We start from the raw sequence: 27,811 nt of genomic DNA on the forward strand, positions 1-27,811 counted from the left end.
AGACAAGTACTAAAATAGCCACTGGATCTCCTTTGGAGGATGGATTTCACGTATTACTTATTCTTTTCAGATTTCCTGACATGTTAGTTCCGATATTAGACACTTGTTTCTTGCTGTATCATCATATTATGGTATCAGTCTCGATCATGAGCTAGTCACTGTATCCCTTTGAATTCGGCCCAAATATTCAGTCCCAACATCCTTATTAATGGTAAACAATAGATCAATTCAATCACTAGCCCCTTTTCTAGTCTGAGCTTGTCTTCTATTGAACTCTCTTGCATATACAAATTCACCATGACGGTAAAGATTGACAGAATTTCAATTAGTGACAGAAACAATTAGTAAAATATCGTAAGAAACTCTACCCTCAAAAGACGATTTTTTTTTTTCCGAAGAAAAAAAATACAAACATACATATATTTGAAGGGGAAACAATTTCCATATCATTAGCAATATCTCCCGCGGCTATGTAGTCAAGTGCTGCCATCAGTAGAAACAGACAATCCATAGCAGTTGGCAACTCTGCCTACATCTCATTCAGGAAGACCCCTCCCCTACACTTCACACAGGAAAATTTGGTGAAGATAAGAATCATCATATTATAAGATTCCAGAACTCACCTCAGATTGTATGGATTACTGTGCAAAGAAGTGACAGCTTGTCCGGCAGACTGTGATGGTGTTGAATCAAGGGTGGAATATGTAGGGCCATTACCATCAACTCCCGAAGAATCCATCTGCGAAAGTACAGACACGTCGGCAAAGGAATTGACTGATGATGAACCAACATTACTGCAGGTGACTGTCACCTCTGCAGCAGGACTTGGAGCACCACCCATGTAACTTGATGTGGATGCTACTGCTTGAGCTTCCGGAGTCTGAAACAATCCAAATTTGATAGAACACAATTATTGTAAAAATTTGTTATAAACGAACTGAAATTTATCATTTGAGCAAATCAAAATGTACATCAGTCAAAATACCAATACAAGAGGGAGAGAATGGCTGAGCTCTTACATTTGCGGAAATGGGTCGAACGCAACCAGCATGAACAATCACGCTTGGCTTCACTGGGCTCATTGATTCACTTTTCTTTCCTGGTGCAGCGACAATGATAGGAGCTCGAGACTGTTCCGAGCCAGACAATACAGAATTGTCAGAAGACTTTTCTAGAAAGGACTCTGGTGGCCGTGAAGTACTGCGAGCTATTGCAGCTTCAATATCTTGCAAATCTGACAGCGACCCAGTGTACTTTGGTGTTACATTACCAGGCTCTGTATCCATAGAATCGTTCATGAGCTCAGCAGAGTCTGGAGGGGGTGGTGGAGGCGGACCAGGTGGCAGGGGTGGATGTTGAGATACAGATGAATAGTAGTAAGTGTTCAAGCCTGAAGAATGTGAATGGACAGGAATACTAGAATAGCTGGACGGCATTGTCTGATCGATAGCTCGTGAAGACAGACCAAGACGAGTTGGTAGTACGTCCAGATTCGGGTAGGACAAACTGTGGCAGAACGAGTCGGCAGAGTCTATTGCATATCGAGGAATACCAAAAAGTTCTTCTCTACGAGATGTTGGCTGCAGGAGGTGTGGCTGATCTGCCAACAAAAGAGATTCTGTCAGCGGCATATTGAATGGATCAGGAGGAGGGCAACCCAAAAACAATGTGGAATCAGAACGCTGGAAAAACACATGCTTCCTTCCCTTCGATGTAGTTGGTTGAACATCTTCTTCCGGATTATCCAAGTCCATCGGTAGTTGTGGGCCCACTTCTTCATCTTGATCATCATTATCATTTTCATCCTTTAAAAAAATGAAAATATTTATAAGAAGGATGAAAAAAAGACATTTAAATCTCATATTGACTTTCCCCCCAAATACATACAAATAAAGTCAAATCCCATTATAACAAACTGCAAGAGACCAGAGAAATCACTTGTTTATAACAAAATTGTTATAAAGGAATTACAGGTTTTTGCACTGTTCTTATGTAAACTTATCAGGGGGATTATAAAAGTGTTTGTTAAAATGAGATTTTTGCTATAACGGTATTCATTGAAATGGAATTCGCAAACATAAAGGCCACAACACATAAATTACTCAAACGCTGGCTGAAAAAAGATGCCCATACAAAATATGGATGTCAAATATAACTAAAATACAGCAACCCAAAAAAGCATATATCTCGAAAATAATTAATATATGATACACTGCGCGTAAAGAGTATGTTGGTCTCTTATTTAAGTATTGATAGCTTATTGATTTCTCCCACTATGTTTATCTTAGTTTTTTTTAATGTGTCAATCGCATTAGAATTCACGGTCCCCGGAGCAGATCTGTCAACCTTCAGAAGATAAAAATTCTGTAGGTTTCTCATGAAAATCCTGAAATTTCCTTAAAAATCTGGCAAATGCACTTTAGCATACAAAACGTTTTAATAGCCATAATAACAAAAACATGAGGTGACCAAATTACCTATATTTTACAAGACATTCCTGTATTATCATCCTTCGCTTTCCAACTATACTAAAGGAATTTCCACTTTTTTCAACGATGCTTCCTCGAATGATACTTACTGAACATTTTTGGAAAACCACAAACTCAATGTTTCTTTTTTTTTTATTGTGTAAGTTTTAATTTTTTTATGTAGAAGGCAATAACTGAAACCTGTCAATATGAATTCATAATCCGGAAGCCCTGTAAACATTATGAAATCTTGAATTGCCAGGCTAAATCCTGGAAGTTGGCAGGTCTGCCGGGGGGGGGGGGGGAACAGGTAAGCTATTCCATTTATTAACAACCCTATAAGAGAAAACTCCCTGGAACACAACCTGGAGTTGTCCCTTGTCGAAACAGTCAATTGATAGTCTATTAATCATGGTCCATCCCATTGAAAATTTTGAACACTTTGTACCACCCAGACACCTGCGTTACTCTAATGTAAATATATTCAAGAAAACAAGTCGTCCTTTCTTAATGTCTAATAGCTCAAGCCTTGTATGCTGATAAGAGCAAGCATAGCTCTTCTCTGCACCCTCCTCAACCAAGTCACCAAGGATAGTTTTCTGTGGGTATGGTATTTAAATAATGTCTCTGTAAGTAGGGTCTCCCAAACCGTATGACATACTTCAGTCTAGGATGAACTAAGCCTCGAAAAAGTGGAAGAATGACTTTAGGAGAATGCAAAGAGACCTCAAAATTCCAACAGTAAAGAAGAAAATTCTGAGATATGCACAAGGTGATATAGTAACCTGATCATTCCACGAGTCAAGAGTGGAGCCATCTTTAAGCACTTCAGTTTCTGTACCGTCGGTTCCAGATCGGATACAATATATTAGAGCATCAAAGATGTAAGCAACATGCTTCAGAGCTGAAACATCTATGCTCGGCAAAGAGTCGAAATGTTCATTGTTATGAGCTCTCATCAAAGACAATGCATATGACAGAAAGTCTCTCCTAGTAGATACACCGTCTGAACCTAAAAATAAAAAAAATTAAGAATTATATTCTCTCGAATTTCAAAACCTGCAGCTTATCACACTACAAAAATATTATATCAACTGCAAGTAAAATATCGATGCTGATGAAATAAACGGAAAAATTCTGATAATGAACGGCTGTAAAGAAATATAATCAATTTGGTTTAAAGAAACTGAGTTTCCATCAGGGTTGGTAAAAAAAAAAAAAAAAACACCCCAGTTTTTTCTGTTTTAACAGCATTTACATTACAAAAATAAAATTTCTGGAAAATCATTCAAACTTCTGATAACAAATTAAAATAAAATGTTTATTAATGTAATTAACACAGTTCCCATATTAATTAATCTACAAATATTTCTTAAATTTTAATAAAAACTATTAGTTACAATTTAGTTATTTTATAGCTTAACACAAGGAATTATTTTGTGTTTAAGAATTCTTAATGTTATTAATCCTATAATGAAGATGTTTTCTCCAATTACTTTCAATATGTTTAATTAGGACACTTTTGCTAACTATGATAAAACTAGGCAATACAATGTGTTCAATAAAGCATAATTCATGCAATTTAATTAGCAATGATTTATCAGGGTGATTATAACTAAAGTTCCGATTTGAAACAGTGTAAAATAAAAACTAATGACTTGAAAATTTGCATGAAGCAATGGAATTTTGTATGGCTAAGGAGGAAAAAGTACTTGGAAATGTAAACTTGATGATGCTGTACTCATCCAGTATATGGGAAATTCGCTAGCAGAATGGAAACGATAGCCAGTCAGGGCAAAATGGCCAAACAGCACGACACAATTTCATAATTCATGAAACACCACAATAATGATGTCATTTAAACAAACAACTACAACTTACACAAGAAATGTTATATATGTGGTACACTGTGTTCTGGCTGTGAGGTAGGAGTACAAAAATACTTGTTCAACAGTAGATCAGAGTGCCGAAATGATGCAGTAGCACAAAATGGACTGTACTGCTGGCCACGTACAGCATCATGTACTAGTACATTTTAAAGGGTTTTTTTTCTTTCACCAAAGAAAATTCAATTGCTTCAGGAGTATCCATGAAAATTTTAAGGCCATTCTAACCAGTGGTTACTTTGTATAGTGTTTCCAAATCATACCTTTAATTATAATCACCCTGTATATAGCTGATTATTTTTCACATAAATCCCTTACTACTGTACAGCAGAACCTTGATTAACACTGGGGGTAATGCTGAAAATATTTAAAAAAGATCAATATTAAGCCTGGTGGCTTACAGTATTGTTTCTGCTTCTTATGGAAAGAATTCGAAAATATCTGTGAGGTAATGTAACTACTAGTACACTTTACTAGTCCTTAAGGGGCAGCTGGTGTATTTTTGGATCACAAGACCACCTGCCCTAGCATGATGTTGAAGTCACTACTGTTGCTGCTTCTTTGTGAAGGGGGGAAAAACAGCCTGTGAGATAATACACCACCACATATGTGTGATGCAATTCTCATTCACGAATTTGCTCAAGATAAAGCATCAGAACCTAAGTTAGAAAATACGGTAAGAATGAAAAATTCTAATACTGTATATAACTTTAAGCAACTAAGATACTTAATATGGAAGAAAATTTATATTCAGGCCTTTTTTATGAGATTTTTCCAAAAAAAAAAAAAAAAAACACTTATACCATCTCACACCATTTAAAGATATACCATCAGAATTTACCCCAAGAGCAGAAAAATGTGGTAAGAATTGAACATTTTGGATAATAATGAACCAATGTGATATTTTTAAGGGGAAAAATTATATTTAGGCCACTTTTATGTGATTTATTGAAGAAAAAAAACCAGACTGGTTTAAAAAAAACCCACTTCGTTAAAACCAACGTGTTTAAACCAAACATCCCTGGTTTCCATATCATAAAACAGAACTTAAAAAAAAAGACACTGACTCTCTGTACAGACACCGTTCATTGAAATCAGACTATATCATGTAATAAATTGAATAGGTGCAAAATGCTAAGATGAACATACAACACTGCCAAATTAGAGAATGTTTTCTTCAAGAATTCAAATCGAGCTACAACTCAGCGAAAGCAACCCAAGACATTTGTTTTAACCCTTTCACTACCACAGTACGAAAACATGAAATTATCTTAATTTTTTGGTAAGTTAAGTGCTAATTAAGGCCTAAAAAATCTAGTACACAATCTGGTACTTGAAGTTTTGTTAGCACTATACGCTTACAATAAAGAATATTAATTCTCAAATATGATGAATAGTATACATAATAATGAATATTTATTTTACCACACATATACATATATATTTTACATTATGAAAATAAAAATAATGTAATTCACGTGCATATGATGTATTAATTTTACTTTTCAAAATGAAATGTTTTGCAGATGTATATTTGTATTGCACTGTTTTGTACATATAGCAGAATTATAAGATTTTTTTTTATTTTGTATAGGTATGAAAGCAAAAATATAGAATTACATTAATATTCAACATATAAAATGCACAAATATGTTATACACTTGATCTGTCAGCGGCAGTGTGAAAATCAAGTATTTAACATCTCTCTCTCTCCCCCCCCCCGAAGGACTGTTATCCCTCAAGGGAACATAATGTATGTGTTCAATGTTTCTGTATAATTTTTTTAGTTCTTTCATTATTCGATTTATTGTCGTTTTCTGCTTGTGTAAGCGTTTAATAAAAAAAAAAACAAAGAAGGTCATGATTTGTTTTACATATCCATTTTGTAAGAGTAGTGTTGTCAGCCTTTTGTGTGATGCAGTAAACACTTTTATAGAGGCAAAACAACAAACCGAACTTTATTAACAAATTTAACCTCTTAACAGTTTTGCATGACACATATGCATTGCTCATATGCTGTTCAGGCAGCTACGATCACTGATTTGCCCAGCAGCCTCTTCACTTTTTTTTAGTTCACAGTGATTCTAATCGATGGCTCCAGTAAAGATTGGATTGCAAAACAAGTGTACACCCATTTCAACGTCAGGTTTCACTGCTTTTTGTTTGCGCTATAAAGGGAGCAAATTTTGTTTGCACGTGTTCAGTGTATAATATGTTGCAAATATTTTTTTTCAGTTTTGCGCTAAAATAAAAAAAAACATGAGCAATAGTGAGCGGCTCATACACAGAATATTCAGTTCAGTTAGATCTTCAGTAAAAAGGCAACTTTATGTAAAAATTACATTTTTTCAATACAATTGAAATACGATGACCTTAATGTACTAGATGATTACAAAAAAAAAAAAGACTAAAAATGTGCTTGTAGATAGCATTGAACTACATCAACACTAGACAGATAAAACAAAATATTGATCAAAGAAAGCATTATGATAAGAAAATTTTAAAATGATGCTGCTCGCCAGGTAAGTCCATTGTGTGTGTGGTTTACTCATTGTTAACAATAATCTTCCCTTTGAAGAGAACTTTTAATTCTAACATAGAACATAACCGAAATTTATAACTCTATTCACAGATTATACGAATAATTAAAGTATAAGTGGCTGAGCTTTTCATGCGTTTCTGCAAGGATTTTCTCCTAACCCCTATAACCTAAATAGCATTGAATACATAGATTTATTAATGTATTTCTCTTTAGATAGAATAAGTACACCATGCAATAACACCATTAGAAAGCATATTGTTTGCGAGTAAGTGCAGCTTTAAGGTGTAGTTTTTGGTGTTTCTTTTCGAAATGGACAAAAAATCAAACCATCCCAGATTATTAGGGAACTCATTATGAACAAAATTACTAGGTTTAAATTGTACAGTCACAACATTAACTTTTGTATGGCCTCTGGGTAGTCAAGGGTTGAGTTTGCTCAGACTTTTTTTTTTGTGCAGCATCTTTGATGCATGAAGAAAAAAATATGATAGGAATAAATCAGGAATTAAACATATACTGTAGAATTTAATACGAGTGAATTTTAATGGAAAGTGGATAAACTGGGATAAAAAAAAAACCTGCAGAAAGTAGAAGAGAACTAGAATAAAATTGTGCAAATATGTGGGGGTGGGGGGAGGGGTGGTGCACGATTCTTCATTTTGCATGCTGTTTTGCACAAGCTATGGTTTCCAACAAAACAATGAAAGAGAATGAGAACTAAAGGGGGGAGGAACACAGAAAACAATGATTTGACAAGATCAATTTTTTGTAAGATTTCCAGCAAAAAAAATTTATTTGATCATTATTTCCTTGACTTTCACTGACCAAAACTCTGGAAGAAAGCAATATAGCTAATTTTAACGTGTATAAGGAACCCCCTTTTGCCAAAAATTAGGTTCCAAAACTAGAAAAGGGGGGTTTCTTATACACCGATAGTATCACAGATATTAACAAATTACTCACTTCCTTGCAATTTGCAAGAGTGACCCTGATGATGATAATGATGTAGCTGATGCATCACACGAGAAATTTAATGAGTATGATAGATAGAAATTTTTTTTTTTTGAAAAACATCTTTGATATAAATTTTCTTCCAAACTAAAAGCCCAAAAAACCCAGGGTTCCTTATACATGTTAAAATACGGTAATTCAAAATACTCACCTTCAAAATTTTGAATTTTTTTTTCTCTTCTCTCAGAGAAGTTTTCCTGTGACCTTTTGATAAATATTTTACATTTTCCCCAACCATTTTTCATTTCTCCAACTTATTAAGTCGTTGGGAACACTGTTTGATTCTTATAAATCAGAAACTCTGACTTGTGAGCGAAGAAGCAAGTATTAGGGGATCTCTGCCACCATGGGGGGGGGGGGGGGGCAGAGATCAGATACAGAGGGGGCCCCTACCGGGTTGTGCAAATTACGTTCATGTGAAAACCAGACCCAACTAAACAACAAACTATGTATATGAGTTTTGTACACATTTATACGCTTTCCTTAATTTTTCCATTGCAATTTTTTGACTAATAACAAAGCCATACAATTAATATCCATTTCAAACAACCGTAAAATGCCCAGATATATTTCTATATTTCTGAATATGGCTTTTTTATTATTACCACCAATGACTTGACAGTGTTTTGCAGTTATTTGTGGTCCTTTTTCCTACCATTACCCTTGTATAATCAATGTTTTTTTACTCTAATCAAGGATTCCCAAAGTGTTTTTATTAGTGTGATATTCTTGTGAAGATTAAAATATTTTGCACCATCATATCATGATCCCTGGGCACTTTATTGGCACTCTGAAGTGTTGTAATTTATTGTCGTAATTAATACTCCCAATTTGATTATTATCAAAAAAATATTTTGTGGATTACTTGGCCAAAATCTCAAAGCATCCAAAAACATTACAGTACGTACACCAGAGATGCCATTGATGTGCTGGCGAGTCAAATACCCAAAATTTTAGAAAAGGAAGCAAAAAAATTTGGTTCACACGTCCTGCAGAAAAAGTAGAGAGGAAAAACATCTAATTTATTTCCCCTTACACAGTCTATCACGATCATGCGACCTTGAAAAGTGGTTTTACTACTCTGTACACTGTACTATATTGTATTGATATACATGTGGGTTGTTGAAGATATTTAGTTGTTTCCCTTAATAAGGGGCTGTGTATAGAATTTTTAATTTGAGTTTTTATTCCCATGCGGATTTTCTCTCCTCCAGTTACATACCAGAAATTACGGTACTTCCGCGGCTATCCGCCAGCATTCAAAGATAGCGTCTATACAGCGTAAATTTGTCTTGTTCCTACAAGATTGCGAATGCACATTTTTCGAAAAAAACAAAGGATTTGGAATGCCTGTTCAAAATGTAAAACATTTTCCAAGATCGTTCAAAAAAAAAAAAAAAAAAAAAGTCTACTTTGAATATCCACAGTTTTGTCATCTAGCTGCTATGGGGTAGTCACCGTATCTTATTGCAAAAACCACTGGTGTGTATGCAGAATCGATTTTTGGAGGGGCAGAAGGATTTCTTCCACAGAAATTGTGGGTCACTTATTGCTCAAAAAGAATTTTAAATTAACATAGTATAAGACTATTTTTTCCAATATTTTAATTCTCCACAACAATATTTTTAATTTTTCTTCTTGGGGGGGGGGGGGGGGGGAGGGGGCCCTCAGGCTCCCATATCCCAAAATTTTGCCATTGGTGAAAATCCGGGTTTGTAACCCACGATTGTGCAGTGGTAATCAGTTAAAAATACAATTTTCTAAGGCTTTCCAATTTTGAGTTGGATATTCCTTTGAAAAAAGCTATGGTTTTACCACGACAATCACACAAACCTACAACACAAATATGTATACATTAAATTCATATCCACGCATTACCAATTTGGAGGATAGATGCAGGGCCACAACTGGGAGGGGGAAGCAGGCAGGTCTAGTGGGTCTGCTTTTCAAGAGGGACCCACTTTCACTGAAAAGGAACCCTATGTCCCGCGACCCAGGTAAATTAGAGTATGGTGGCATCTCTGTACACCATTTAAAAACGCATTGCATAAAAATATAACATTAATACACAATAAAAATAAATGCAGAAATCAATTTGCAGACTGAAATTTCAAATAGCAAAAAGTAATTACATTTATGTATTCTATTTATCAACTAAAAAATTTTGTGCCTTTTCTAATATTTAGATTGCATATATTATATTTTAAGCATGGCCTATCAGCGCTGGTCGCTGACTAAGACAACGAAATTGATAGTTTATCTTGTGAATTTGCTACGGTCTGCTTGGTAAAAATGAGATCTGTCAATCGCCCCGTCCTAGCAACACGCAAAAAAAGACTAACTAAACATTCCACTTCAAGACGTAGGAGCCCTTAATTATACAACCTGAAGGATACTCATAACATCTAAAAAAGCCTACAAAAACCATGTACCCCAAACTGTAACAATCTCCAAGGCAAACTATAAAAAGCTCACCTAAATAACTCCAAACCAGTAAAAAAAAATTTATTACCTACTAAAAAGTGTCAACGACCTTATGTGACAAATCACAATGGGAAAGACTTTTCCATTATATCACTGGGGTGATTAAAAAAAGCATCATGACAACAAGAATGCAACTAATGATCGAATATTCTAACATAGCTATGGCAGATAAATTTGTCATGAAGTACATATACTGTTTTCACAAACATACAGGGTGCAGAGCTAACAGGATGCACTACAAATCACTGACGATCCTAGAGGGATCTTTTGCAGGCTCCTTTATAATGTATTTATAGTATGAAAAAAAAAAAAAAAAGAATAATTAGAATTTTCTCTGTTAGCCCCACCCTTCTGGAGGCCATGACTACTTTTACTGATTCAAAGTATGCCTCTATTCAACTAACATGTGAATCTCATACATCAAACGTATGTATATGTAAAGTGTTTGAACCGCATTTATGCTGTTCCCCCTTTTCTTCGTTTTTTAAATTCAAATATCTCAGCAAATCACAGCACTTAAAAACATGAATTTCTTTTTTGGCCTCAGGAGAAACAGTGCAAGAACTTTATAATTGGGTTTTTGAGCACAGGGTGTCCGTATAAAAAGCCGATTTTTCTTTTTAAATTTAAAAATAACTATACATCCCCTTGTAATATCAATGACATATCCAAGGTCTACACATTATATGGATACTTTTTCTAACTGGAAGCCTCTAGGATCAATATATGCCTCTAGGTGTATGCCTCTAGGGTCAATAATTTGCCAGTAACTTGTGGTGCACATATGTCGTGCCCAGGTGACTGACTACAAAATATGCTTGTCTCAAATTTGATTTATTTTTTATAAATTTTTAGTCTATCTTAACTTGCAGTCAAATGCTCAAAAGCCTCAGTTTCAAAAGTTGAAGTGAATCTTCAAATCGTAAGAACAAGAAAGGTAATATAGCCACATAAAAAGCAGAAACAGTAATTGGATAAGGTCGTATTTACCAATAACTGTAACACCAGGTTTCATTGAACTTCATCAATGCAAAAATGTTGATGAACTGAATTCGCTAGGCAATGTGAGAATCTACAGTCACTTGAATCCATAACCAAAAGGAAAGGTATTTTCACAATATTTTTTTTTAAAATACATTATTTTAATGAAAGTAATTTTCAATAAAACAAACTTAGGAATAATTTAATGCCCGATTTTACAAGTTCTTGTCATAAAAAACCCCTCTTTTCACTATTTAATTAAGACGATATAACTAACAAGGACATCATGGTCTACAAATTAGATTCATTATGTGGTCTACAAATTAGATTCATTATGTAGTCGTCTTCCAGATAAGATTTTTTAAAAAAATTTCACATCGATATGAACCATAGCGATCTGCAAAATTGTAGGAAACATTACCTAATGCATATCCAGGTTGCTCGCCTCTTCGATGCAACCTATCTTCATTCTGTTTCTGGGTCCGTGGAGCAAATTTAATAAAAATTCTACGAGCAATTTGATCAGCTGAAAAATAAAATCTGTGATTGGTCCATGAAATTTTTTTTTTTTACTACACTTTTTTTATTCTCCATCAATGACAGAATAATGCAATCACTTCATTTTCTGATTCCAAATACCATAAAAAAATGAAATACAGTTTGATTTAGAGGTGAATAAAGTGGCTTGTGCTTCAGATTGGCGCAAACATTTATTGCTAGTCAAATCCCTGACCAACACCGCAAAAGGTTGGTGCACTAACCACACAATTGCCAGGTGGAACAAACCTTTGGCATCATCCATCATCACAACATGACTACAGAGGAACTGCATAGGCAATTTTCAACCAGTAGATTCACTATTTCATGAATATAAGAATTCTCTTTGGACTCCAAATGTTCATTTACCCATTCCTCCGATATTCAACCAATCTATTTTGACATCACAGAACAACCAGAGCTACGTGACATCAGTTACGAACGGTTATAGATTTTTCCTTTGTTAAGAAATTATATTCTTTGCCTTTTCTCCCATTTTACATTTTTTTTTCATATTTCATGTACATTTCCATAACTTCTAAATTAACAGTTCCACACACCTTTGTCGCACATTTATTTTTATTTTGATGAAACATGCAAAAAGATCACCGAACAAGGAAAACTGTACTAATTATCAAATAATCTTTACAATATTACACTCCCCCAAAATATATATAGTAAAGCCTCCCATACTTAATATAATGGCCCATATAAGGTTCTTTATTTAATGGCAAAGAATCTCAAGTTTGTTTTCCTCAATGTGAATATTTAAAATATGTGTAAGCTGAGAGGGTTATGACCTTGCAAGCAGTCGGATACATATTACTAGCGTTCTACCACATATGCTGATATTCCCATAGCCAGTATGCATTTTTTACATGCAGAAATTCCTGGTTTTATGAGGAGTTGAAATAAAAATTTTAATACAGGTACTGAATGGTGCCAGCATTAATTCTTCTAAACAGAATACTTTTAAAAATTATAAAAAAAAAATTACAAAGAAAAACATTAAGATTACTCTTAAGTTTTTGCCCCAAAAGTCAATTCAGTATATATAAAAACCTTTAGATTTAATGCCTTATAAGAGTGACCTGTAGACTCTGGACTCTGTGAGTACTTTGCAAGGAGGCCCCAGGATCATTTTCATTCACTACCACTGCATGAATGATACTTTCAGTGCAGTGGAAATTGTAATTACTTGAATTTTTCTTACGATAGGCAAATTAACTTAAAAAAAAATTCGGTTACCAAAATGAGAACAAAAGCGAGCAGTTGGTTTGACAGGTTGGGAACCGGGTGCGGAAGAAAGCATGCTTGAAAGGGGGGGGGGGGGAGACACACTGTATATGGGCTTGTCATAGCCAAAATAAGAGGCTTTTAAGGAGACAAGATATCTCGTAATTACATCTTGCTTATTTGATCTATACTTTTATATTGGGTTGCTGTATTTTGATCATATTTGACATCCGCATTTTTATGGCCATTTGTTTTCTGACACCTTGTTTGGCAATTCACCAGTTGAGGATCTATTGAGATACAGTCAAACCTCGATAGAACGATACCTTGTGAACCAAGAAATATCTTTGTTAGAGGGATTAGAGTTATATCGAGAGGCAACATTATCATCATGTCCGTAAAAGTATAAACTTGGTGGCAAATCTTTTCTAAATTGGTGTTATTAACTCCTTAATTCCCAGAGAGACCTGAGAGGCTCGTGAAAAAAATCCAGAGATTTTTGTGTTCAAAGTAGATTCTTCCAATTGTTGACCGCTTTCCCTCTCCCCACCCTTTCTCCATGAGTTTCTATTCATGCTAGCCTTTGCATTGACAGTCTTTTCATTTCAATGGATTTTTGAGATAATTTGTCAACTGAAAACACTCCCTTCTCCAGAGTATATTATCTGCTTGTAAAATGCATTGAGTACCCTTATCTTTCTGTAATAATCAAGCATTTAAAATCCCAAGGGCATTCCAGTTGTCTTTGGTTCCCACCTCTGACAAGAGTTTTTTTTCTTCCCCGTTGCTGAAAAAACCCCTAAAGCATACCCATACCCCCTATTTGGGACGTCTTTGGGCATCTTGGGTAGTAAAGAGTTAATACCTCCACAAAATCTTCTTAAGTGATAAAATTCACCTGGGGAAATTATGATTGATCAGTAGAAAAATTAAATTAAATTAGATGTGTCACCCTTTTTTAACAGGGTTAACCACATTTGCATTGCACTTTTGTGTTTCCAACAGAAAGTAACAATACCAACAACTCCATCAACACTTTTGGTGATCATGTGGTGCAAAATATCGTCATGTCATCAGATGCCTTCGAAAAACGAAAAGAAGTGATGAAATTAAAATTAAATTCAAGATGGTTTTGAGTGAAATATAAAATATTGTTTTAAAATCGAGGAAAAATAGAGGGATTTATTCATAGAGGGATTTATTAATAGAGAGATTCATAGAGGGATTTATTACAGTATCGAGAATAGTTTAACATTAGACTATAGGCAATTCAAACAGAATTTGAAAAAAAAAATTGTTGTAGAGGGATTTATCATTGTGTGTATTGAGTATCTTTATAGCAAGGTTTCACTGTATTTACTTATATCTAAAATAGGGGCTCAGCCTCCTTTATTTCCAACGCGTGTGGAAGACTCTACTATACATACATTACCAAGTCTACATACTTTGCAAAAGCAAACATACTACTATATGTAAACCAATTTTTTTTTCACTTTGAATTATTAATACCACTAATTTCAATGACATTCAAAATGGACAAAAAAAAATATAATATGTGAGTTTTTATGTGTTGAGTTATGTGACTTTCCCTTACATTTTGTAATGTAATATTGTCATATTGTAACACATATTCTTAAATACAAATATAAATAAGTTAAAAATTATAAATCTATAAATTGTTACAAAAAGCCTAATTTATCAACCGAATTAAAAACTATACTTCTTTTCAGATGTTGCAGTGGGCACATTGTGACAATAAAACACACGAAATTAAAAAAAAAAAAAAAAAAGGAAATACACAGAATATATTACAGGAAAAAATATGAAATGTGTACCTGAAGACACAACTCTACCCCTGCGCCTATTATCTAATCCGCTCTGGGATGCTGACCTCGATTCCTCAGTGTTTCTGCGAGTTGTCGTTCGTTGCTGGGGTGAGGTATGCAGAGGATGGGATGGATGAGAAGGATTTGAGCTGTTCGTCAAGGCGCAACCAAAGCGAAGTTGAGCTTCGGTTGAGTCCATGACTGTGATGAGCCATTCCCAAGTCGGTTTTAGATGCTGCTCCAAAAACATCTAGTAATCATAAATGAAAATTTAAGAAGCCGTGCAATATGAATAAATAAAACTGTTAGAGAAAAAAGTTTCCTGAAGCACATGATTCTAATATTTATTAACTGCTTCCAATGTTGAAATTCTTGAAACACATATTTACTCAACAAATTTCTTCTTTGAACACATCCCTTTCATGAATTTATTTTTTTAAAACCTAAGTAAAAATTCGAAAAGAAAATATAGTAGCCACAGCTTATAAGAGAATCAAGTTACCAAATACAAAAATAGTTTCAACATGGGAAAACCATCAGGTATAAGAACCAGATTTCCCTTTACCAGAGTTTTTTGTTTTTTTCCCAAAAGTGCCCTCGTTCATTTCAGTGATGGGAACTTGTAGGACTTGTAATTCGCAAGGTTGTTTGGAGGATTGTTTATCATCACTTTCACCTTTGCAACAATCCCCATATCAATTGTACCTTTTCTCATAAATAGTGATAGAATTTTTATGACCTAACAACTGTTAGAAAATGTTCTATGAAAAATACATTTACGCTCTAAAAAATTCTTGCCCAGACATGCAAAACTTCAAAAAGGTAAAAATCCTGCAATTTTCTTACAAAAATCCGGCAAGAGTACTTTTGCATGTCATATATTTGTCATTTTATTGCCATGATAACAACCTACACAAAGACATGCAAACTTTTGGAACTCAGAAATACAGAGATTCTCCCAAAAGGGGTACCGCCTTTTCCCCTGCGAACCCAATAAAAAAGTTTTTTTTAATTGTGTTCCTCAATCAATTGAGAAGTACCCCCCAAGGCAGGTCCTGGATAGCCCCTCAGCAGAATATAATCATCGTGGATGCTATCAGTAATGGATGATTTTGGGTATACAAACTCTCAAAAGCAGTTCTACATTTTCCTTTTTAAAAACATTCAATAAGGGGGGGGGGGGGACCCTTAAAAATATAAGGCTGCGAGCGAAAAAAAAAACTCCAGTGCTAACACATATCACACAGTGAACAATCAATCTATTATTGTTTTGTGTTTGCAGCATTGTTCTAAACAGAATACAATAATAATTACACTGGGATGTCAGCAACCAAGACCTGTTGCTGATAAAACAAAGTCATGTCATTGCAAGTTTGATGAAATGCAGTCACCAAGACATTTTTTGATGGATACTCGATGGAAGTGACGCCTTCAACCGAGTAGGTAGGTTCTATGAACTACAGCTACCCTCTATAGGTGGTTTTCCCCAACAACAACCGTAGTCATTGATGTCACATCATCACGAAAACTCAGGGAAAATCTAAAACATTTTGATCTAAAAGAAATTGAAAGAATTTTCTTTCAAATCTAATTTTCCGGTGAAAGCCGGAGGAAGGGCAGAAAAATCTGAAGTCTCTGGCTTAAACCCAGAGAGTTGGCAGGTCTGTATGCCCTAAAAATATAAAAATGCTTAAAGAGAAAACTAAAAATATCATAAAGCTAAAAAGACCTGAAAAATTCCTTTTCTATTTCCATTAACCTTAATTTTAAAAAAATAAATATGACAATGAGGAGTATTAATGCAAATTAACCCTATTTTTAAAAATCAACTGTTACTAAGACAGAAATTTTTCAGTTTACCAACTACCACATATCTATCATAGAATCAGCATGTGACACAGGCGGACTTGAGGCATGCCAAGTACCCCCGACTGCTCATGGGCACATAGGGAAATAGGGGGCAATGGTTCTCTGGCCCTATTCACTATAAATTTCTATCATTGGCATACGACGGCAGAGGTGTTCAATCTTGTGCCCCCACCCCACATGCTATACACATTCTTTATGATCCCTGCTGCCATTCAGAGATCATGGGCATCCGCTCATGTATGGAGGTGCTTTCAGACTAAACCCTGCATGCACCTCTACACATTCCTCTGTGGAACTTCTAACGAATTGGTACATGTTGAAATGTACGTATACATGTGAATTTATTATGAAATTTGTTTCTTTGTAATGCTTGTTATGTGTAGTGCTACCATTTGCCATCAGTTTTCTTAACTATGAGTGAAGTATAACGATTGAATAACTGTCGTTGTACGTCTGCTGCTCTCTGTGGAGAGACTGTTTAATGGGGAGATTAGCCTGCATTTGCGCCTTGAAGTGGGAACCAAAAAAATTAGGTGCTTGCCTGAAAACAGTGAAGAATGTGAAAATAAGGCCTAGTGATCTACAGGAACTGCTGAGAATCAATTGGATGATGAATCAATTTATAGCCACACTATTATTGAGGTGTTAAATTACAGTGGGGGGGGGGACTACTAATACAAATACAAATACAACGGCACAACAGGCAAATTGCCCAACGAGGTGGCTGACTTAAGAACATCATGGATCCCCGAGCCCCTACCTACTACTGCTACACCACACATGCACCCCCCCCCCGCGGAACCCCCCAACGAATCGGTACATGCGGGAATATGCGTGTACGTGTAGTGCAACCTGACGTAAAGTTTGTTTCTGTGTAATGCTTGTTATGTGTAGCGCTGTCATCTGCCCCCAGTTTTACTAACTATGAGTGAAGTGTTATGGTTGAATGATTTATTGTGTAGGACTGTTGCTCTCTGTGGCGAGACTTTTTAACGGGGAGATCGGCTCGCATTTGCGCCTTGAAGTTGGGAACCACAGAAAACCAACTTCAGCCGACCACCACTGTGGGGTTCGAACCCGGATCCTCGCATCACGAGTCCGGCACTATAACCACTCGACCACCACAGCGGCAACTACAGCGGGGACTACTAGATACCTTAAAGGCAAGATTAGTAACATACCTATTTTTGAACATTTTACAGAGCTCTCAAAAAATTATAAAAAGGGAGAGAAGTATTCCCCCCCCCCCAAACAACACAATTATAGCAAACTTTTTTAAAAAATCACTCAAAACTATTTTTGAAACTTCGTTGCCTTGTAGGCAACCAAAACAATGCAATTTTGAGTTCAATTCCATGTAATATCTTTCAATATGCTGCTTCCTGTGTAATATGATTCAATATGCTGAAATATTTGCCATCTAATCACTATTTGATGATTTGCTCATTAGCCGTAGTATCACTATCAAGAACTCTTACAGAACACATAAAATTCAAATCCAGCTGATGCATGTTATAACCACCTCCACAGAAAACTGATGTTACATTGAAAAGTCGTTACATACCACAAAAGAATTTAAAAAAAAAACTGCTTCTTAGAATAATTCCAATATATATTTCACATATTTTGACCGAATAAACAGTTACATTATTCTTTTTATTATAATGTAAACAGTTGCTATGATAATGTAGCATGTCAGAAAATAATAAAATTGTAATAATTGTACGTTCGCAACCAAGTACTTGCAATTTAAGGTCTGATGACATCAAGTTACACTTATTTCAGGCAGCCATATTGAATGTAAACAAGAAAGTGCAGATAACTGCACTTCAGAGCCTTTCAATGCACTGCAGCCTTTCAATAAGAAAACATAAGTCTGCTTCTATGTACATTCTTTCCTTTCCTGAGAAAAGCGATTCATAATGAATACATATTGGATGACACATCCTTATACCATGGTCTGAGCCTATGTCCTCAATCCTGATTAGAGGAATGGAGGGGGTCAGTCATGCTACATTCACACACTGAATTTTGCAATTTGAAATATACTTATTAACTTTGTTTAGAAAACCATTTGAGACTTATTGTACTGGTCTATATATATATATATATAACACAGTTGTTACAACAAACCCCAACTGTATTTTTTAACATAAAACTTTTGCCTTCAAAATCTGATGTATTTCACTGGCTAAGAACAAAACTTTTTACTCTCATAACACATGAAGGAAAGCTAACAAGTACAGTATAAAGAAAAAAACCATTTTACCTGCAACCTTACAGAATCTTCATAATGGACTTGCAGGACTCGTGGGAGGCTAGGCATCAAAATCTGATAGTCCTGAAGCATCGTGAGAAGGTCAGCAATCTGTCTCATAACTATAGTGAAAGCACGTGCGAGAGAAACTGATGTCGGTGCCGGTGCAGCAGCACACTCTTGAGTAACAGTTGCAGCAACGGACGTTGACTGACTCGTAGTTCTCCTTATGGATGCCGGGTCTATGTAAATCAGTCCACTGGAGCCACCTGAATGACACAATGTGAAATCTATCAGAATAATTGCAAACATGCACGTAAGGCCCATAAAAGTGATGCTATTAAATTGATTGAAAATTGGGTTCAATGATTTTTTTTTTGCATTAGACTTATGGACATTTTTTAAAGGCAATTAATAACTGCTTATTTTCCCATAGCTGCTTATTACCAGGCGAAACAAAACAACAAATTAAATTACTCTAAACATGAAAGTACCCTAATAACTTGTGTATATAAGCCAACCCCTAAAAAATTTATGAATAATAATCAAAGCCTTCAGAATCTCTTTTCCATTCTTTTCTTTTGACACTGTAAGAAAGAAAAAATGCCTCCCAACTTCAGTTTTAGTTCATCAAAGCACTTATTTGAAGTAAGGCGTTTTGCCAGTGAGATGGGTAACCTTTTTTCTGTTGCCACATACTGAAGTGCTTTGGCACTGTCCTAGTCACTTTGTCTCTCTACTCGCTTATCGCCTCTTGGTTTGACAGGTAGCCAGAACGAAATTTCCTCGTAGACCATCTCGAATGGCATGATCTTGCCATAGGAGATAGATGCCTGCCGATGTCCTTCTAGGATCCTTCACCTCCGTTTTCCAGCCGCATGTACATTGATGCTAGGACTAGCACTATAAGTGACGAAGCTGTTATCGTATAGTAAGAGATTTCCTGATATCCGGAAATGGTGAGAGTGAACCATTTCTCAACTTTTGTGTTAAAAACACTCTAAAGAAGATTAAATACTGATAAGCGAGTTAAAGAAAAGTGTTATTTGTTTATGATCTAGTCTCAAAATCGAATAAATGTTATAAGTGAAAACTTTTGTCTTTTCATTGCTGTCATCTGTTTGGTGAATCAGTTTTGGGATACTTAATAAAATGAATCCAGGAATGCAACATTCATCGTTGCATCTTGCAAACTGATCAGCTATCGATAGCTTACACGTGAGGATCTACTTCAAATTTTGAAGTATTTGTTCTTCAAAATATAGATTAATCCCCCAAAATGAAGATTTGTCAATGTATTAATGAATTGTGTATTTGCTTTCAAAAATTTCAATATACAAAATATTGCAGATTGGGGGGGGGGGGGGAGCAGTATACAATAAATAATAGTAAAAAAAAGGAATAGCCAAAAACTGAACATACCCAACCTACCAGAAGTGGTAATGGATCCACGACCTGGTTCTCTCTGTCTGAGAGCCCATTGCATATGCGGAGGGGCGAGATTTGGACGTGGTCCGGATGTTCCACTATTGCTCCTGCGTTCCAACTGTTCATCAAGAAAATTCAAGTCTTCTGTGTCTGCTTCGGTTTCTGCAGCCTCGCTTTCTTCTTCATCTTCCGCATTCGATGAATCTGCAGAATCATCTTCAGAAAAGTAAGGAAGACTGGAGACACCTGATGAGGAAACATCATCAATTCTCACTGCAATGCTAATTGCTTTAATACAGCCCATAACCAGACAAATAAACATGCAGGTGCAAGTGGATAAAATAAAATCAAATGAGATGAAAAATAAGGAAACGAGGCACATGCGCAACATTTTCAGATTAAGCGTAACTCACAAAGACAAAAGAAATGGAAAAGCTAAATAATAAAAATTAGGCGGAAATAAAAAAATGTAATAAAAAATAAATATAGAAACAAGCAAGTTTTGGCAATAACTATGCATTTGAATACACATACTGGAAAGTCCCTAACACATGTACAATATTATATAGTTTCAAGCTATTTACAGCTGTACTCACTTGACACTACACTTCGAGATATCCCAAGATTTTACATTAACTGCTGAACTAACCAAGGGAATCCTCAGAGGGAGAGACAGCAGTATTCTCTATACTAGGGCCCACAATCAAATGATTCACAATGATACCGAAATAAACCCAAATGACAAATTACTATCATTCGCAAAAAAAAAAAAAAGATTAGACGAATATACTTAAATACAGTATGAAAATTCAGTAATGTCCGAAATATATACATTTAAGCACCTCTTCCAAAAAGAATTACAAGTCCTTACCAGCATCTGACCCAGCAGTAGCACCAGTTGTAGCACTCCTCTGAGCACTAGCGTTGTCTTGATTGCTTTGGTACGAAACACTATCAGGGTTGCTGTCACTATCGCTGTCACTCTCTGAAAGCAAATAGTCACGATTTTGTCCTTAAATAATGAATAAACAAGAAGCATAATTTGATATGAAAATTCGCAAGTAAAATTTGTGGTAAAAAAACAAACATGAAAAAACTGGATGGTTCCGCAAAGGAATCTAAATATCACTAAAAAAGAGCAAATTAACTACAAATTAAGTGTGGTGCAGTGAAATGATCCAAAATAATATGCAATAAACAAACTGTGTTGTACCTTGATCACTCCACATATTCAATTCACCTTATTAGAAAGCAACCAAAGGCTTAGAAACAAAAATTCATGAGGAAATGATGAAAATATACAAGTAAATATATCAGGATTGATGTTAGTTGTAAATAGTGTAAATATAAAATTATATTAAGAATGATAGTGACTCTTCTGCTCATATTTTAACTTAATATTTGGCTGTAAGATACTGAATTCCTTCTTGTAAAGGGGTAACATACAAGCACATGTTATCTATAAACAGCATTTAACCTTCTCTCATCTATTTTGGTATTGTAGTAATACACTATAAATTGACTTTGAAAAAAAAAAAATGAGTAACTAAAATTTGTATTGTTCTCAAATAAGATACTAAATTGTACAAGGTAATATACAAGCACATAATATATAATCACATTTAACCTTTTTTACTCATCTATTATAGTGTACTTTTGGAATAAGTATGATATACTACAAATTGTGTTTGAATACAAGGAAAAAATATGTATTGTTCTATGAAATATGTGTTGTTCTTGAATATGACATTCAATTTTTGCTTTTGCATAGGTAATATAAAAGCACATGTAATATAACTGCATAGCTGACAACTTTTGAAAATTAAAATTAAGGGAATTTTCATGCAGACCCGTATTTTACAGTAAACCCACTTCCTAATAAATACAAAAGGGATTTTTCCAAATAAAATACTGATTTTCCACACATGAAAGTTAAAGAGTAGGGAATAAAATCCCTACACAAAAAACAAGTGAAATTGGAGGTCAAAACTTCAATGGTGATCTAAAAAAAAATATTGTGTTCATTCAGAAACGATGTGAACAAACATTCTGCGTGAATGACCCCAAAATCATTGGAAGATGAAGGGAAAAAAGCGTCAATTTTTAAAGAACACTGACTTTTTTTTTGTGACACTTGCTTGATGTTTTTTTGATCTCACATGGGGGATGATGTCAGTCTTTCCACCATGGCCGATGTTTATGACCTTAACATAGCTTGTATAAAAAGAAAAAGTCTGTCTTTATCTGGAACGTTTGATGAAAGGAAATTCATCGGAATAAGTATCTTTAAAATTGATCAAATATTTTTTTGCTTATTATCAGTATTCATGTTTTGTTATCGCCCGTACGTAACTTCAACAAAAGAGGAAGTTTTGACCACATGAGCATCTCTATAATCTTCAATTATTATCCAGGACTATTGGCTGTTAAGCTATTTCCCTCCACTATAAGACAAACAATTTTTCTTGTTGCCATCAAAGGGTTTGTAAAACTTCCTTAAAAAAGGAATTTCACACTATTCCCCCATTTACGACATGTGACGTCATTTCAAAAGAAAAGAAACAGACAAATGACATTTTGCCCCACAAGAAATTCCATAGGGATTGTTTTCAGAAGCGGGGATTCTTTTTAAACGAAGTACAGAATTTTTAGGGACAATTAAGGATTTTTTTGTGATTTTCGTAACAATTTTGGAGATTTAAGAACTTTTCAGGAGGTCGAGAGATGAAGCTAAAATTCCGGCGACTGGCAGCTATGTAACTGCATTCTCATTTATAGATAAACACTGAAGAGCCAAAAAAACTGGTCAGGCATGTGTATGCAAATAAAGAGATATGGAACCAATCAGAATACGGCGCTGCGGTCGGCAACGCCTATATAACACAACAAGTGTCTGGCATAGTTGTTAGATCGGTTACTGCTGCTACAATGGCAGGTTATCGAGATTTAAGTGAGTTTGAACGTGGTGTTATAGTCGGCGCATGAGAGATGGGACATAGCATCTCCAAGGTAGTGATGAAATTTGGATTTTCACATACGACCATTTCACGAGTGTACCGTGAATATCGAGAATCAGGTAAAAAATTAAATCTACAACATCACTGCAGCTGGAAAAAGATCATGCAAGAACAGGACTGACGAGAATCATTAAACGTGAAAGACGTGCAACCCTTCCGCAAATTGCTGCAGATTTCAATGCTGGGCCATCAACAAGTGTCAGCGTGTGAACCATTAAACGAAACATCATCGATATGGGCTTTCGGAGCCGAAGACCCACTCGTGTACCCTTGATGACTGCACTTTACGCCTCGCCTGGGCCGACACTGTACTGTTGAGGACTGGAAATACGTTGCCTGGTCTAACGAGTCTCGGTTCCAATTGCTTCGAGCTGATGGACGTGTACGGGTATGAAGACAACCTCATAAATCCATGGACCCTACATGTCAACAGGGGACTGTTCAAGCTGGCGGAGGCTCTGTGATGGTATGGGGCGTGTGCAGTTGGCGTGATATGGGACCCCTGATACGTCTAGATACGACTCTGACAGGTACGTAAGCATCCTGTCTGATCACCTGCACCCATTCGTGTCGATTGTGCATTCCAACAGACTTGGACAATTTCAGCAGGACAATGCTACACCCCACACATCCAGAATTGCTACAAAGTGGCTCCAGGAACACTCTTCTGACTTTAGACACTTTCGTTGGCCATCTAAATCCCCAGACATGAACATTGTTGAACAAAACTGCATATTGGCTGATTGCACACTTTCCTGGGGTTTTAAAATTAAAATAACCATACTGTTCAGTATCAGTGATCATGCCATCAGTGGTCTCAAAGATGGAGGCACAGTTAAAAAATAATAGTAATATTGATCTGGCGCTCTACATAACTTAGTCACGGTGACACCACATGAGGACTACTACTAAACTGCACATTTACTTCATGAGCAATTCCACTAAAAGAATTCTAACAAATCAGTGAATGCCGGAAAGGGTTTTAATTTTGACTGATCAAAACCAATTTTGATCAGGATACCAGCCATAAGTAGTTTTAACCACTCAAAACTGGTCAAACTATTTAAATGGCCTTAAAACTGATTTAACAATAATTTAAACTGTTTCATTTGTAATAAGTTTTACATTAAAATTTAATATTTTGTTTAACAAGCATCAGAATACGTTTGTTAGAACAAACAGAGTTTTGTTCATCGCACGCACGCATATGACTTCCAGGAGAAAGTGCCTCCAGGCACTTGCATAACGCCAGGGCAATTTATTACATAAAATTTAGAAATTAAATTCGGGAAAATTAGATTATTATTCTGGAAAATCTTTAGAAATTAAATTCTACATGAATATAAATATATCCCACATCATCTTGGTTGAAAAATTTTGAATGAGGTGAATTATTTCTTTATTTATAAAGCTTCAAAATTTGACAAACAATTTGGAAATTCGAAAAAGAAAAAAAATAGATCTGCTGACACCTTTATGCTTTTAATGTATTTTTTTAAGCATTTTAATGAATTTTTTTACCTTGGCTGAACGGGGACTATTTCCATAATTGCCAGGTATAAAAAGCTACCAGGCAATCACATGCTCAGCAAATTAATTAAATTGTGTTCAAAGGTAAATTAATAGCTTCTTTTAAAGAAATGTTAGTCTCAAGATCAATTACCTTCATCATTCTGTTCAGGCGGAACATTATCATGTTCATTCTGTTCTACATGGTCTTCCCTTTCACTTTCTTCTGGGTCCTGGTCATCTCCAACTTCTCTCTCCACAACATCAACCTTAAAAAAAATTTGGCACATCATAAATGTTTTCTGAGAAACACATAGAAACAAAAATGCAGAATGAATACACAAGGAAGAAAGAGAAAGAGACAGAAGGAGTGTATCCTTACCTCAGGATCTTCGTCTTCCCTTTCATGAGATGCTCCACCAGAACCTGCAGCTGGCTGCTGAGAATCTGGTACCAATCCACTCACTACTAACCCTATGGATATATCACTTGAGCTACTACGAGTGAGCATAGGATTCACTGCAAAAAGTTCTTCACTACCCTAAAAAAAAAAATGTAACGGTTGAGTATCAACTCAATGAATTTATAAATTAGTGATATATGAACAAAAAAAAAAAAAAAAAAAAATCAAAATAACTCTTTCTTTCAAATAATTGTTTATCAACCTTTTTGAACCCAATGACTAATAAATTTTTTGAAACAGTTCAATGAATCACTAATGTAACAATATACAAGGTATCCTGTAAATCATAATTCAGCATTTACCAATTGTTTGTCATAGAGTTATGGTTTCAATTTAAAAAAATGCTTTCAAAATGTGTTCAGGCTCTGCATCAGTTTGGAGAGTGAAAATAGTGTGCCATAAAATAAAAAAAAACTAAATTTTTATATGGCCTTTCTTTCCTCTTAACTTTCAAGTAGAAAAATGCTGCTCTGTTTCTGAGGCCAACGAAAAAAATTCCGTTTCTAAGTGTAATATTTGCTAAGATATTTAAATTCAAAAACAGAGAAAAGTTATGAAACACAGAGTAATGCCACCTTATAATGAAAATTTCATACATAATTAAAACTGACTTTTTCACAGTTTTGGATTAAGAACATCATATCGCACCTATTACAGCTTTCGAAAAAAAAAAAATCAGCAATGATATGCTCTCTATACAGAAAAAAATTAACCCCTTCAGCATGCAATTAAATGGGACGTCCTATCCTCTTTTTTGCTCTACTTGAAAAGAATGGGTAGAATATAGAATATAACTATATAACTAGGGCTGGTCTGATTAATTGATCAATCAAAGCTGTTAATTGCAGTTAAAATTTTTAGTTCAGCTAATCAACTCAATACGACTAAAATTGTGACAGTAGAACCTTATCATAACTTAAAAAAATTGTAATAATAATAAAGAATGTTTATTTTCAACCGAAGAGTTTTACATTTCTAAGCAAGTGATTAAACATTAATTATTGTGTTGTTTTGTGTTGACCTACGTTGAAGTCAGTTTTTTATTGCATATATCATACAAAAACACTTTTTATCGCTAACTGCTGTACTTTCATTAATACACACCTTATGGCATTCACCCCCCCATAAGAATTATTCATCATAAATCAGATTTTCATCGAAACTGAAAACTTTTAACCCCTATAAGCCCTTATCATAAGGTATAATAATAGCTGTAATAAAAATTTGCAATTCACTCGAATTTTGATTTTTTTGAAGAAACCAATTAAATGCATTAAATTACATTCCTAGATATAACATTTCAGATAAGTGAAGATATTTCAAAATATTTGAATCAATATTTTGATCAAATTTTTCTACATGGGGAAAAGCTAGTTGATTCAATGAGAACTGATGATTTTGGTTTTTAATTGGGTTTGACAAAGTTTTATAAAACATGACCTAAATTTGTTGTATCTACTGGGAACAGCAGTTTTTGTAATCAAGAAACATCAACGTGCCCCCCCCCCCACCAGCACCATTTGAAAGCAGTTTCTAGGGGGAAAAAATAATAGTATTAAAATCGATAGTAGTTTCCAAATCTGTGACCAACCTAAAAAATGACATAAAAAAACAAGATCCTAGTGAAGAAACACCAGGATCTGACAAAAATGTTCAGCAAAAATTGCAGTTTAAATTTCTTTATTGCAATATTTGATAACATCTATCGAATAGAAAAGTGAAATGAATAAAATATATTTTTGCAGCATCAATTAACAAAAGAAAATTTCCTACTAAGTTTGTCATAAAGTTACAGCATTTGAAAATATTTGATTAATCAGTTGATTAATAGATTAAAATTTCTTCACATTTACCAGTTAAAATTTTAATAGATTCCCAGCCCTAGATACAAGATGCTCATCTACCACTGTGAAAGTTACTGCCATGGTCTCGGGTTCAAACCCAAGGGAGGGTATAGATAAAATATTTTCCTGAATGAACTTGAGGCGACCACTAATAGACACAGCACTTTCATTTCCAACTCATCTCATAAATGGCAGTAAATTGCATTATAGCGATACGGCCAGAGTTGGTGTTTGGTGAAGTAGCCCGATGTAACAAAAATTTTTTTACAGTCCTGTAACATAAAAACTAAACCATAATGCAAATGAACAAAAAAATATATGCCGAAGCACTTATAAATCGGAACAGATTCCATACAACAAAGTACTGTATACACTGGTGTATAAGCTGAGTTTTTTTGTTTAAAATTTTGTGACTGAATTAGGGAGGATTGGCTTTATACACAAGCCAGTTTT

The 27,811-nt window shown here is 34.9% G+C and overlaps 1 protein-coding gene across 14 annotated transcripts in view; it reads right to left on the bottom strand.

Annotated features, from left to right (window-relative positions):
* The window catches only part of hyd (E3 ubiquitin-protein ligase hyd), a 98,031-nt gene that overhangs the window by 19,126 nt on the left and 51,094 nt on the right, over positions 1–27,811 (bottom strand). For 5 of the 14 annotated variants that reach the window (XM_089251791.1, XM_089251788.1, XM_089251787.1 and 2 more), the window contains exons 29-38: positions 25,434–25,592; positions 25,206–25,320; positions 21,397–21,537; positions 20,520–20,771; positions 19,110–19,366; positions 14,981–15,221; positions 11,794–11,898; positions 3,254–3,480; positions 1,020–1,805; positions 624–880 (exon numbers count right to left, since the gene is read on the bottom strand). In XM_089251791.1, the coding sequence (XP_089107917.1) occupies positions 624–880; positions 1,020–1,805; positions 3,254–3,480; positions 11,794–11,898; positions 14,981–15,221; positions 19,110–19,366; positions 20,520–20,771; positions 21,397–21,537; positions 25,206–25,320; positions 25,434–25,592 (2,540 nt within the window). The remainder of the gene's footprint in view (positions 1–623; positions 881–1,019; positions 1,806–3,253; positions 3,481–11,793; positions 11,899–14,980; positions 15,222–19,109; positions 19,367–20,519; positions 20,772–21,396; positions 21,538–25,205; positions 25,321–25,433; positions 25,593–27,811) is intronic. The other 9 variants (XM_089251792.1, XM_089251799.1, XM_089251797.1 and 6 more) reach the window with 7 other exon arrangements.

This window comes from Pholcus phalangioides, unplaced genomic scaffold (assembly GCF_987345545.1).
Source record: "Pholcus phalangioides strain wild (caught in Gottingen) unplaced genomic scaffold, Ppha-v1.0 ptg000027l_1, whole genome shotgun sequence".
Classification (NCBI taxonomy): Eukaryota; Metazoa; Arthropoda; class Arachnida; order Araneae; family Pholcidae; genus Pholcus; species Pholcus phalangioides.